At 44.2% G+C, this 13,932-nt stretch overlaps 1 protein-coding gene across 2 annotated transcripts in view; it reads left to right on the top strand.

The window, feature by feature from the left end:
* Positions 1-469: 469 nt before the first annotated feature.
* Positions 470-13,932, top strand: part of JARID2 (jumonji and AT-rich interaction domain containing 2) — a 253,854-nt gene continuing 240,391 nt past the window's right edge. The window contains exon 1 of one of the 2 annotated variants that reach the window (XM_019742971.2): positions 470-1,128. In XM_019742971.2, the coding sequence (XP_019598530.2) occupies positions 1,084-1,128 (45 nt within the window). In that variant the 5' untranslated portion in view covers positions 470-1,083. Of the gene's footprint in view, positions 1,129-3,232; positions 3,373-13,932 lie in introns of those variants that run through there. The other variant, XM_074335194.1, reaches the window with a different exon arrangement.

Genomic DNA, 13,932 nt, shown 5'->3' with positions numbered 1-13,932 from the left:
CAGCTCCCGTAGCCATAGCCATTTTGTAGTCGGGGGACTACAACTTCCAGAAGATCAAGGGGACCATTCTAAGGTGCCCCGGGAATAGGCGGCTTTCCCCGGGGCCGGGCGTCCTGGGGCACTCGTACCCAGCAGCCCCGCTGCAGGTAGACTTGAGGGCAGTGGCGAGTGCTAGCGTGTGGCAGCTGTGGGGTGAGCGGCAAGCTGGGGAAAGGGGGTGAGGTGGAGCGACCGAGCGTGCCATGCATAGAGCTAGGGAGCCTCTCTAAATTCCACTCCTAGGCTCGGCGTGGGAGACATGCCTGAGGGGTTGCCCGGGAAGGGTTCGTCAAAGCCTCTTGTGTGTCTAGTCGACGGGGCTGCGGGGGTCCTCTGGACTGGGCCGGGGGGGGTCGGCACCGGGGTTGGCGGACGCCTGGTGGCTCAGCTGTGAGAGTTTTCGGCTAGCTTCCGGAGGGGAATTATCCGAGGAGCCCTAACTTGTATAAAAGCAGAGTCCATTTAAAGTTGGGCTGGATAGCCTCTCTCTCATTGGTTAGGGGGCTTGGAAAAAAGAGACTCGGCGAGCCCTCGCTGTGGTGCTGCCGCCGCCGCCGCCGCCGCCGCTGGAGTTGACTCTTCTGCTCGCACTGCTGCTGCAGCACAAACGTGACTTCCAACATTTTTTATTTATCTTTCCCTTTTCTTTTCCAAGATGTAACTACAGATCAGACACTAAGGACCTTCACGTTTCGCTGATGTAGTTTTTGGAGGAAAAAGGGGGGGAGTGAAGGGCGTCGGTTTTTTTTTGTGTGTGTGTGTTTCGGGGGAAATTTTCCATTATGAGTGTTTTACTAAAGTGAATTTTTTTTTTTGTTTGCTTCGTTCGTCTTTGGCTCTTTTTTTTTTTTTTTTTTTGCTTCCCAATTTCGGATTTATTTCAAGGCGAATCGGGCTTTGGGGGAAGAGGAAGAAAAGTCGGATTACAAGATCAACCACCACCAACAACAATAAAAACCACCAGGATATTTTTTTGCAAATTTCTGACGGCTTTAAATTCATGAAGCAATTGTCCCCTTTTGCAATCAGCATTTGGATCTCAGAATGAGCAAGGAAAGACCCAAGAGGAATATCATTCAGAAGAAATACGTAAGTGTTCCTAACAACACATCCTTTGACTTGCAGTTTTAAGCAATGGCTGTGAATGTCAAGTTTATAGATAATTCTGCAGCTGAAGGGTTTTAAACACAGCGTCCGATAAGGCTGTTTCTTTCTTTTCTGAAAGAGGGCTTTTCAGGCAAAGTCGTGTCTGCCTAGTTTGGATGAAAAAAAACAGATTGGTGTGGAGATACCTCAAGTGAATAAATTGACCTCGAATGACACAACCATAATCTAGTTTTAGATGAAAGGCAAGGGATTTTGGTGGAGCTTGGAAGTGGGGTGGGGGCTGCGGTAAGGTAACTAAACTGCATTCTGGGGTGGGTTTGGCCCCATATTGCACTTTGCATGCAAATGAGCCTATGTTATTATTACTAATGTTATTTGGAAAATCGTGTAACGCATGTATGTTGAAGCCCTTTAAGTTGCAATCCAGGGTCCGATTATGGCGATCTTATTCCTTGCACTGGCACATCAAATTTAATGTATGTGGTTGTTTTGGCTTATCTGGTTCACTACATAAACCAGTTGGGAATCATGTTACAGCGAATTCATTTGTTGGGATTGACTTTAATAATGGGACTGGTTTTATTTAAAAATTCATGGTTTCCAGTTTTAGGGGAAAAAGACATACAATATAGCTAATGTTTTTAAGTAGGCACGTGAATGCATTTGTGAGTGACTACAAATAATTTCTCCCTGTTAAGTGGGCTTCTGAAATTGGGTGATTATTCAGAGATTTAAATGGTTTGGAATAGTTAAATTTGTTTTGTGCATAGTACTGCTACGTTTTGATTGGCATGGGGACTGTTTTTGTTTTGTGTGTGGTGGCTTTTTTTTAAGTTTGGGGGGAGGGAGGGAAGAGGGGGACCGAGGGATTAACCAAATATGCGCTCGAGTGATCGGTGATTAGCTGCATACTTTAAATCAAAGAACCCATTTTCTAAAAGAAGGCCAAATGAACATACATTAGGAATAATACAACGTTATTAGAAAGTTTTATTTAACTTGAGTCGACAAATTAATGTTAATATTTTCCCTTTTTGAGCAGTGTAATATGTGTAATGGGAGATGACCTTCGGGGCATATTTGTAAAAAATATATTTAATGGAAAAGCTGAATGGCTTTTTGTAGAGGGCCGATCCTCATGTAGACACGTAAACTTTAACTATGAAAGAAATGCAAGGTTAAATGATCAAGTCCTACTTAAAAAGCTGTTCCCTTAAGAATTTAAGAATTAAAATACATCCGCATTGCAGAGGGCCGGGTAGAATGTAAAGGACTAGTTTAAACTCGGGCTGTAGAAACTGCATGGAGACACCCTTGCCTTGGAGTGTGGACGCCTTCCCAGGGCACGTCCGATTCGGGTGCAGCGACAAAGCAAATGGGGTAGAACTTGGACTCAAGGACCGCCTCTCCGCCCCCATCCCAGGCCCTGCTAAGTTGGAGAACGGTGTGGGGTGGGATTTTATTGTTGCTGGTAGTCAGCGGATCGTGTGGAGTCCGAGCGTCCGGTCGCAAGCCCGTGGCTGGCGGCGGCCGCCGGAGGCAGAGCACGAGTTAAGGCTGTGGGAGCGGAGCTCGTGCTCTCGACGAGCTCCAGCTTGCCGCGGAGGGGAGGGTGTGCTGGGGTCGCGGCGGGCAGGGCCGAGGCTGGGTGGCCGCGCGCGGCCTGTAGGGGGCGGGCTTCGGTCTCGGGGCTCCCAGTTCTGGGCTCCCGGCGGCCCCAGGCGGGCAGGCGGGCAGGCGGGGCGGGGGGCCGGCCTGGCCTGCTGTGTCCGGGGAGAGGTGGGAGCGCGCGGTGGTCGGCTGGGGGCGTGCCGGGGAGGGGGTGAGGGCGCACAGCTGCAGCGGGCGCCCCCCACGGTGAGCACCGCGGAGCATGGCGGCGGCGGCCCGGCGGCTCCAGCGCAGTCTTGAGAGCAACAGGTTAAGCCGGCGAGACGTCAGCGCACCCCCTCCCCGCCCCCGGTTCTTCCCCCGCCTCGCGCCGGCCTCCCCTGCCTTCCCCCGCCTCCTGCTGCGCCCGGTTTCCCGGACGCTCCGGGCCGCGTTCTGTTGTCATTGTGACGTCACAAAGGGACGGGCCGGGGTGGAACCTCCTCCTCCTCCTCCTCCTCCTCCTCCGTGACGTCAAAAGTCGGGCCGGAGGTTCCAGGCGGCGATGCGGGGGATGCAGGAGGAGGATGCGCTCGGCCTCTGTCTTCCGCCGTGGAACGCTGCGCGGCCCTGCAGGTGAGCGCTGGGAACCTTTCCTCCCCAAAAGAGTGCCCCCGCCTAGCTGTGTTTCTGATCCGTTGAGCGGATGGGGAACAGCGGGGAGACGCCTCCTTCCTGCAGAAATGGTTTCACTTCTCTGTTTCCAGGTCTGCTGATGGCGTGACATTACTACTGTGGTAATTGGGTCTGCTCACCAACGCTTTGGAAAAGCAAGGGAACTTCATTCAGGGAAAGCTTTGCTTTATGGGAGGAACATGTGGAGTCAGCCACCTTGTCACTTTAAGTCATGTTTCACGTGTTTTCGCAGGATGTGGCGGGATGCCTTTCTGGGTGATGGTGCACAGCAGAAACTTGCTCTTTCTGGAAACCGTGCAGTACGGGGTGGAGGGGAGTTGGGCACTTCTTCGCTGTGTCAGCTCCATGCCTATTGAGTAATTTTTAGGGAGCCAGACCAGGGAAGGCTTGCCATTGATATCTGTGCTTGGAAGAGCCACTGGACTCAAGTCTCAAGATGTTCCAGGTTTAGTTCTTCTGAACCAGACAGCAAGAGGCTCGCAATCTGAGTTTCTTCTTTTGTGAAATGGAGAAAGTAATACCTGTCTTTGCCACTTCACTTTCTCTGAGATCATGTACGTGTGATGATGTGCGTGAAAAATATAAAACAGTATGCTCTTTCTATGTAAGGTGGCATTATTACTTTAGCTGGTGGAAGGCAGCACATTTCTTAAAATTGGTCTCAAAAGCCTTAGATGCCTGCTGCGTTGCCATTTAGTTTATATTGCCTTAGCAAAGCAGAGTTTGGGGGTGGGATTGTAGATGACAGACAGGCTTTGGGAGAAATGATTGTTACATTTTATATTAAATGACATCCTTGAGAAACTCATAAATTGCAATGTAATCCTGTCTTAATTGTGCTGGGCACAACTCCCACTACAGTACCTTAAATAACTGAAAACATTTGCCTTTCAAAGCCCCAATCCACTTGGACAATAAAAATAGTTTTATGTTTTGCTCTATGGGTATTTTTCTGCCATTTCCATCACTCCACTGGTTGGTTATTCTTAGGGAGAATAACAGATACGATATCCAGGGCTCAAAACTATTTGATCTGTGATGCTTCATAGCAGGTATGAATTTGAAATTAAAATCTCTGCCACATGAAGATATGATTTATGCAGTTAGCATGAAAACAAATTACCAGTTTGATTTCTAGGACAGCTCAAGCAGAATTTGTACCACTAGGCTGTAAGTTTTTTAAGTATTTCATTTTCTGATTTAAAAGTGTAGTATGACTTTCAAAAAACTGGGAAAAGTTTCTTACAAGATTCAAAAGTGGGATTTACTATAATTACAATTACATAAAATTGTAAAGAAAAAAGTAGAAATACACCAAAATATAGTGGTAGAATTTATGATCCCCCCCTCCCCGCCTTGTTTTACACCCAGTCAGGTTATTTTGCACCCAATTCTGGGGGCAAAAAACTTGTACACATACTTTAATTGTTGTCTTTTTCCTTTCTTGGGCTGTTGACATGCCTTTCATTTCTCTGTCTCTAGTAGTGGAAACATTTCTCTCTGTCATACAAATGTAGGACAGAGTCTACTTAACAGCTATGATTACAGAAGGAATACTGTCAAGGTAAGAGTCCAAAGTGTGTCAAATTTGAAAGAAAAATAAATTCTGTTCAAAAATAATCCAATTTAAGTTATTGTTACGTGGGTTATTATTACTGTACTGTGGTCAGGTATCTGACTTATGTGTCCACCATAACCATTGACCTAAATAGTCAACGAGAATTGTACTTAGATGATATAATGGCTGTTCCTTCTCTTATAGTTTAGGTTAAACCAGTTCCCGTTGCTGGGCTAAGGACTGTTGACTTACTTCCAAGTGCCTTGGAAATAACTCCAGTGTAATCTTAATATATACCCTGCTCCAAATGTTGTTTAAACTTTCTTTCTCCAGAAAGAAAATCTTTTGGGGTATTTAATCGGTGTCTGTTACATTCAAAGTAGAACCGTTTCTTTTTTCTTCCTTTCAAAGATGACATGGGAAAGTCATATACAGCTTGGTACATTAAAACGCTTGGTAAAGGCTAAGCTGGAGTATTTCTCATCGAGTGGTTTGCCCTTGATCATGGTGGTCTGAGGATCCAGACTCGTGACATTTTTCTCTGAATAGTTAAGAAGTTTTGAGGTCTAAGACTCTTAGGTGTACTGTTCCTCATGAGGTGACTGGCCCATGGGTAGGTCTTCCCCAGGGTCACAGCTCTGCTAACCTCTACCCACCCACATCCTGGCCGGGCTGGCATCCCCTTTAGAAGCTTGTTTGTTTCCAAATCTGGTTATTCCAGTTAGACTTCTTATTGCAGTTACAGTTAAATATTATGTAATCCTTTGAATGAGTGTGACAACTGTAAGTTGAATGGTTTGGAAACATTTGATAAAAGTGAATTGCTAAAAAAGAATAAGACTGTTAAATTAGATGGGGGCCTGACATTGAAAAGACTTGGGGAAAGATCTGTAAGGATTCTGCACATACATTGGTTTGCAAGAACCCAATATTTTAAAGAACCCTATAAAAAGCGCTTTTAAAACCCAAACTTCATTTATGGCCACATTCCTTCCCTTCCCAGCAAAGCATAATATGAAACACTGGAATTCTCAAAAAAATCTGTAACAGTACATTGATGTGTTTAAGTTAAAATGTTTATATATACATATATATGTATGTACACACACTTTTTTTTAAAGTGTCCTGCGTGACAGACTTTACATTAGCTAACCAACTTGTAGTCCTTGCCACCTCTGATAAGTGTGCTTCTGTTGTATTTAGCCTTAATCGCCAAACATTAAACTAGACACCCTATCCAGTTCATGACATTTAACATACCTAGGAGTGGTCCTTTGGAGGTAATTTGTATACCTTTCAGAGTGAAAAACAATTGTGTCATTCACTGAGTGGCAGAGGGCAGAAAGATTAGTGATTTTACACCTAATTTATATGGAGTTCAGAAGCTTGTATTTTGTAATCCAGCAACTAACTATTTTCTTGCGAGATATTGATAAAGGTCTGTTCCATTTCACATCTGTAAGCCTGCCTTGGAAATGAGAAAAATTTAATCTGTTGTTTAGTTTTAATCAGTTACCTTGTTTCTTTCCATCTCCCAGGTAATTCTTCTCTTCATTCCTCTGACACCCCCACAGGCTTCAGTTGCTTTTCCAGGCCCCAGTCTTGGCTTCTCTGGTTCCTTTTGTCTGTAAACCCTTTCCCATTCAAGGAGGTGGGAATTCAGATGGCTTTAGTTTTTTAAAGCTATGATCTTGTATTGCTATTTTTGTCTACCTTTTTGTAGACAATTTGAGTCAGATTTTTCTTATCCTTTTAGGTCTTAATTTTTCTTGGTACTTCAGTCAATGCTATAGCGTTCTGGTAGCCTCACACTTTTTTAAAGGGGGTTTTTCCTTCATTTCTCATTCAGAATAAAATCATTCAAGGCAGAGCTGAACCTTGCAGGAAGTGGCAGCGCTGGCTGGACACCTTATTGCTCCTGGTCCAGTAACCCTGCCTGCTTCCAGGACTTCCTGTTCCCATCACCCCTCGCAGGTGGCTTTTATCTTTTTTGTTCTCTTAGGATGGCTGGGATGGGAAAGGGCCCATGTTTTACAGCTATAAATCCTGCCCCGAGGACAAAGTCTAGGTCACGCCTGAGTGAGTGGCTGGATAACAGCCTGGGCCCCTGGTCTGTTTGGGTTTCGTTTCTCTACCACTGTGTGTCTTGCCACAGGCTGTACTGTTCAGGTGAGGGTGCTGCCCTCTCTCCTGAGGCTCTATGCCATGTGAAGAAATGCCAGAAGAGCGTGGATTGTATAAAACGCTCTACATGGCTACATGACATCCACCCCTTCCTGAAATCATCCTGAGGAGAAGGTTCTGAAATAACCACCCACATTTATTCTTTCCGTAGTGAATTCTCATGAGAAAAAGGATGTTCATTCAGTCCATTTTACGGAAGAGAAAACCGAGGTGAATACACACTGGTCAGAGAGTTAAAGGCTGTATCTCCTCCCCAGTTTTTAGTCCAGATGAAATAGAGGTAAAATGAATGATTAGTGTGGCCCCCCAAAGGGGAGAAGGCCGTAACGGGCCTGGCAGCCTCTACAGAGGTTTTTTTAGTTGGGAAAGTTGGGGAAGTTAAGGCAGTTTGTCAGCTTCCAGGAACAGAAGGAGTGTATCCGTCTCAAGTGCATGTTTGTGTTTGTTGTTTTTTAAAACACCAGTTGGTGGAGCTACCCCCTTATCCCCAGCTGGCTGTCTCCCTGAGTCCTCATTGGAAAAAGAGCTGTGATCCCAGTACCCCTTGGGACTGCCTGGTTTTTGTGCTCTGTATTTTTACACGTGTTGCCACCCCACCCTCTCCCTCGTACCTGAGGGGCAGGGTGGGCTGCATTAGCTCTCCAGGCTTCTGAGAAACCGTTTGATTTCGCAGGGCTGTGACAAATCGGCTTGGGTACTGTTTTCTGGCACTTTCATGGTAGCCCCTGACTTTGCTGCTTAGGGGACCGTGGGGCGCTAGGGGAAATCATTTGCCCTTAAATTCTCACCAGGGTCTGGGCCATCGGTAGACAAAGGCCTCCCAGATATGCTAATTAGGCAGCATGAGTAATGGGGACGTTATACATAATTACTCACATATTCATATTCGGAGGATGTATGAGTGTTAGAAAGGGGAACCCTACTGGCAGAAGTTCTTGAGAGCTGGTGCAGCCTGAAAGGCCTAAATTGGATTTCAAGTTCTAATTTTGTAAGTTGGTCAGGCTCCACCACCCCTGAAGAGGAAGGCCAGTGAGCACTGAAATATTATCAACGGCTGTGTTTAGTTACCATGAATCCTAGAAGGTTAATAAACGACATTGCCACAATTTTGTCCTTCTCTACTCACAGTACAGCTCTTACCTCATGCACATATTTTCTCCAGTAGAACCAGGAATTCTTTTCCAACTGTATATTTTTTATGTGTGTTGGGGGGAGTAGCGAGAGGGGTGGGTTGTGTGTGTCTGTTTTCCATCAGGAGACCCTCTGGTTTGCTGGGACAGCGGCCCAGGTACCTCGTGACTGAATCATCCGGAATGTTGGGAGACCTTTTTTATTGCTCTTTTTAAATCTGGGTGGTTCTTTCTCCATTGTTTCCTAACCACATTTTGTTTGGGGCTTCATCTACAATGGTTGAGTGTGTTATCTCTTGGTTCTCATTTCTGCCAGCTGTTAAAGTGTTTGGTGCTTGTGGGGGCAGAAACAGGTGCCAGGAGGAAATGAGAAGGGATTAGGACTGAGCATGTGTTTTTTGCATTTCTTCCTTCCATAGGTTTGCAGAAAGGGGACTGAATGAATGCTTATTCTGTTAAGCAGCAGTTGGATATAGACATTATTAAAATATGGAGAGTTTTGTGCTTTGTGTAGATGCCTTATTACTAGTTCATGGGCTTCAGAAATGAAATACCTCAGATTTGGACTGGCTTGTTTTGAATATAGAGGGTACTACCCACTGTGGTCGTGGACAAGATTGGGAATCTTGGCCCTACAGTGTACTGGCTGTGTGATTCTGGGCAAGCCACATAACCTTGCTGAGCTGCTTCCTCAGCTGCAAAACTGTCCTTGCACCTCACAGGCTTGGTGCTGGGAGAGCCAGTGAAATTTTTGATGTGAAAGCACTTTGTAAACTGTGTACTACTGCACAAATGCTCAAGGTATTACGCAGTTGGAAATCTCCAACCTGGAGACGTCAGGCCTGCCGGCAGCCTTCCTGGCTGACTCAGACATAAATGAATCAAATGAATTCTATACTTTGCCTTTAATAAACCAAATTAATAGCAACAAATATTCCAAAATGCATTTAAAGATTAGAAGGTGATGTAAGCGCTTCCCATCCTTACCCTCATTTGGTTATTGAATCCTGTATCATCCAACACTTGACTCCCAGCTTGTCTGGGTGGTGAATTAGAAAGAGGGACAGATTGAGAATTAGGATTAGAGTGGCATTGAATCTGCACAAAGATGTTTAAACTGGATTCTGGAGCAGGAATCCTTGAAATTGAAAATCTGATCATGACCTTTCTCCCTGTGGCTTTCAGGATCAAGTGTAAACCAAGTTTATTGTCAGCACAGTGTAAAAAGCCCTTCTTCCTCTATCTGCCCCGGGCCGATCTTGTCACTCGTTTTAGTTGCTGAGCCTAGCCTCTTACTCTGTGCGTTCTGGTTCCCCAACTTGCTCAGTGAAGGATCGCTGGGGAGCCCACCTGGCCTGTCTGAGGCCTCACTGAGTGGCCTGCCGCCCCCTTCCCCGTCTGGCAGAGCCAAGTCCCTTCTTGCTGTTCACCTGACTCCTCACACCTACGTCTAGGTGCTGGAATCAATGTTTACAAGTCTCTTACTCTTTTTAACCCCAAAAGAACAGGGGCTGAATTTCACAAGCCATCACACCGTTGAGGAATACTTTGTTGAGTTGAAGCTTTTCGAGTATTTCAAATACTAATTAGTGGTGGGAGAGAACTGCTGTGGATCTAGTGGAAAAAGATGAATTAAACCAGAATTTTATAGCTGAGAAGACCTGAGGTGTCTGATACTGTTTGGAGACTTGCCTGAGGTTGCACGTTTTATCAGTGACACCCCAGGATGTGAAATCCAGCCCGATACAGTTAGAGGCCTCGGACAGGTCTTTCAGAGATGTTTCTTCTTGCCAAGCGGATTCTCACTTATCCGTGGTAACTGCAGTAATTGATTCATTTTCATGGAAAAATAAAATCCACATGTAATCCCCATACCTAATTAGGCCAATCGCATTTTTCCCCTTTTGGAAATGGCTTTTTTTTTTACTTTATAGGAAATCATTCAAATCAGGTAATTACACAAAGATAAACACCATTGGAATTGTACACTGACATTCTTGCACTTGTAGAAAAATAGTTTTGCATATGGGGGCTGTGAAAAACAGTCTTACATATATGCTCTTTTTTTTTTTTTTTTTTTTTTTTAAGGAGGGCAAAGCTCACAGTGGCCCATGTGGGGATCCAACCGGCAACCTTGGTGTTATCAGCACTGCGCACTAACCAACTGTGCTAACCGGCCACCCCTACATATATACTCTTAAGTGCTGTTGTTCTTTTATGTGCTTTTAGTATTCATATCTTACCTCAATGATCAAAATATGATTTTGCATCATAATTTTTAATGGCTGCAAGGCACTCTCTATCAGAGTTTTCCTTGACCTGTCTGTTCCTGATGGCCTTTTCACAGTTTGGGGGCTGTTGTACAAAATGACGTGTGCAGTATGGTTTACCTGTGTCTTTTTGCACTTAGCCGCAAATTCCTCCGAGTGGAATTGCTCACTCAGAAGTGTCCATGTTTACGATTAGAACCCTCTCACCACATTGCTTTCTTGGAGAAAGGCCATACTAATTTATGGTCCCACAGGTAGTGCATGTGAGGCCAGCGGATTTGTTTGTTTGTTGGCTTTAAAAACCAATACAGGCACGTGTAACGAGTAGTAAAGATGTCAGTTGAGTTTTATTTAAGTTTATATTTTCTTTCCTTGTCCTCTCTCAGAGCATTAGATCTAAATAAGATAAGGTGTGAAAGCACTTTGTAAAACAAAATTGCCTTAAGAACACAATGTTATTAGAACGACTGTAGTGGCAAAGGGAAGAAGAAAGTCTGTATAATTGTGCAATTACGTATTTTATATTTATGAAATGCTTTTTTGTGAGGACGTAATATACTTTAAAGTGACCCAGAATCACGTTATTTTCCTGTGTGATTTTAGCTGTTTGTGAGATGAGCTTTGTATGGTTACAAAGGTCCATTGGGCTTTGTCTTGGAGGGCCATTCAGTTAAACACAGCTGTATATTCTGGTTTCTTACCATGCTCTGGCACTGTGGCAAATGTGAGAAAATAGGATATTGTCCTCGTCCTCAGAGAATTTATAGTTTAGCTGACAGTACGAATGCAAAACACTGGGAAGAGAGTGGGTGGGTGACTTTGGATAAATCACTTCACCTCTCTAAGTCTCAGTTTCTTCATCTGTAAAATGGGGGAGACAGTCTTGTTAACACGTGAAGTGCTTTGTAAACTGTAACTATCAAGACGGTATTATTCTTATTAAAAGTCCCACAGGCCTTTGTGGCTAGAATGGTCCAGCCTCAAGGTTGAAGAGGGAATGTGGTGTTTCTACGTTATCTTTGCTGCTTAAAGCCTGTTGGGTTGTCTGAGGAGGAGGCTGGGAATGAAAACACTATAGGTGCTCAGCCTTCTCTTCTCACTAAGGTTTGCTCTTTCTTCCTAACATATGGAGAAATGGAGCGTGATCTTTACAGCCAGACGCATGTTTTGATTGTTCAGATGATGGATTTGTAGCCCCCCACCCCTGCATGTGAGGTGGTGTCACAGTGCTGTCATGAAGCATTACCTTTTGGTGTTTAGGAGAGTACGTTTGAAGTTAGCTATAGTGTAATAAAAATCCTTTGTAAAAAAGAGTACTTTTGGATAAACTTCTTTGCCTTCATTTTTAATTCTTCAGTCAATATGTCCCTTTAGGGATGAGATAAAAGTTAATGTTTATTGGTTTTACCCCAATTGCCTCCTTTTCCATTCCTATGCCGCCCAGAGCACTAAAGCTCTGTGCGTTCTATTTCCAGCTTGTAATAATGTCTTGATGTTGGAGGATGAAAGAGCCAGTGTGAATGGAAGGCATTTCATGAGGAGCCATGGTCTGGAGTCCCAGTTAAATTGGTAGCACATGGTTTTCACCTGCCTTGAAGGGCTTACGTTGTGTTGTCTTGCCAGAGCTGTGTCCACTGCCACATTACAGAACTCAGTCCTCTACACATGCCAGGGACTTTTCAACCTGATGATTCGGAGTGACAGAGGCCACTGCCTGTGATAGCTGCCAAGCAAAAGGTGGACTTGGCTCCTGAATAGTCTGAAAATGAAGAAACAGTGGTTCTTGTACATTTAGGAAAGGGGCTTGGAGGGATTTGGTGGGGGACGAGGAAACATTGGAGCCTAATTATTTTAGCATGATTTTGTTTAACGTTCAGTTCACCTACTGTACATGTAGCCTTTCCCTGGGTCTCAGAGTTGGTTGCAATTTTTGGAGGGGGCTTTATTTTTAAAAATTATTTTTATATATATATATATATACACACACACACACATATATACATGTATGTGTATATATATATGCACACACATATACATATATATGTGCATATATATGTGTATATATGTATATGTATATGTGTGTGTGTGTGTATATATATATATATAATCACAACTCATTCCAAAAAGCATATAAAGCCATCGTGAGCAGTCATCCCGGGAACAAATAATTCTTGCTTTGATCTGAGTAAAGTTCACTTTCTAAATCCAAAAAGTGACAACTGGATTAAAATGAGCAGTTGTCCTCAACCCAGCAGTGCTTGGGCTGAGTAGCTTTTTGTTTTTAGCTTTGAAAGATTTGACCTAAAACTTTAATTAAAGGTGAGTTTTGTTAAGTAGTATTGGTATTGACACCCTGACAGAATTTTTAATCTGAAAGAATTTTAAAGATGCATGAAAGTAATCCCCAGTGGTGATTACATCCTCCAGTGGCAGAGATCAGATTTCTGTTTAAATGCCAAGGCAGTTTATCACTCTTTTCCACCATGCAGGGGGCCAGGGAGGGTCTGGATTTAATAATGAAACTTCTTGGGGGGGGGGAAGCGATTGGATTGGTCGGTGTTGCAGCATGATTCAGCGGTCTGTGTCTTTAAAAATGTTTTCAAATACTCCTTCTGTATCCTAATCCTTAAAACTATTGTTAGGATTCCAAACCATTGTGGCTTCAACTTAACTGGAATCTGAAAGGTGGCTGACAGAGTGAATGGAAACCTCCTTTAAAAAAGAACACATTGGGCTTGCCTGATTGTTCCAGAGTCTGGGCTCTGGGCATATTTGAGCCCTGGGCCAAGTCTTCTGGTTGAAGGGGCTGAGGAATACTTGTTTCAGTTCTGCTGGACTCCTCCCTCCCCCCAGTCCCCCCCAGCTCAATATAAACACCATCAATTAGTCCTGCAGAAACTCCTGCTTCAGATACCGACTTCAAAGCTTCATGTTATACCACGGTCTTGCCTGGATGAGAAGCACTCTATTGTACTTGTGATAATTCAAAGCTCTAATGATGCTATTAAAATAGGGTTTCTTTTGGCCCTGGTAAGCTAGAAAGCGTTGAGAGGTGGGGCGGGAGGGTCTGACTTGGAAATACCGAAAGCTGAAAAATGATTTTTGTGCCCCTCTTCCTTCTAATTCTACTCCCGGCTCTAATTGAGTGATACCGTAACACTGACATAGCCCAAAATGAAACACACTTTCTACTCAACTAGCCTTTTTTCCTTTCCTCCTTCCATGAGATTTGCTGAAGTTGTCATGTTATTTCTTTCCAGAATTTATTGGAACAGTAGGCAAAGCCTCTGGGGAGTATAAATAATGATGATTGTAAAGAACAGTCAGTTTACCTAGGAATGCCATTATCTTTGACTTG

Source organism: Rhinolophus sinicus, linkage group LG06 (assembly GCF_036562045.2).
Source record: "Rhinolophus sinicus isolate RSC01 linkage group LG06, ASM3656204v1, whole genome shotgun sequence".
NCBI classification, from domain to species: domain Eukaryota; kingdom Metazoa; phylum Chordata; class Mammalia; order Chiroptera; family Rhinolophidae; genus Rhinolophus; species Rhinolophus sinicus.
This window is presented reverse-complemented; position numbering and strand designations above follow the sequence as displayed.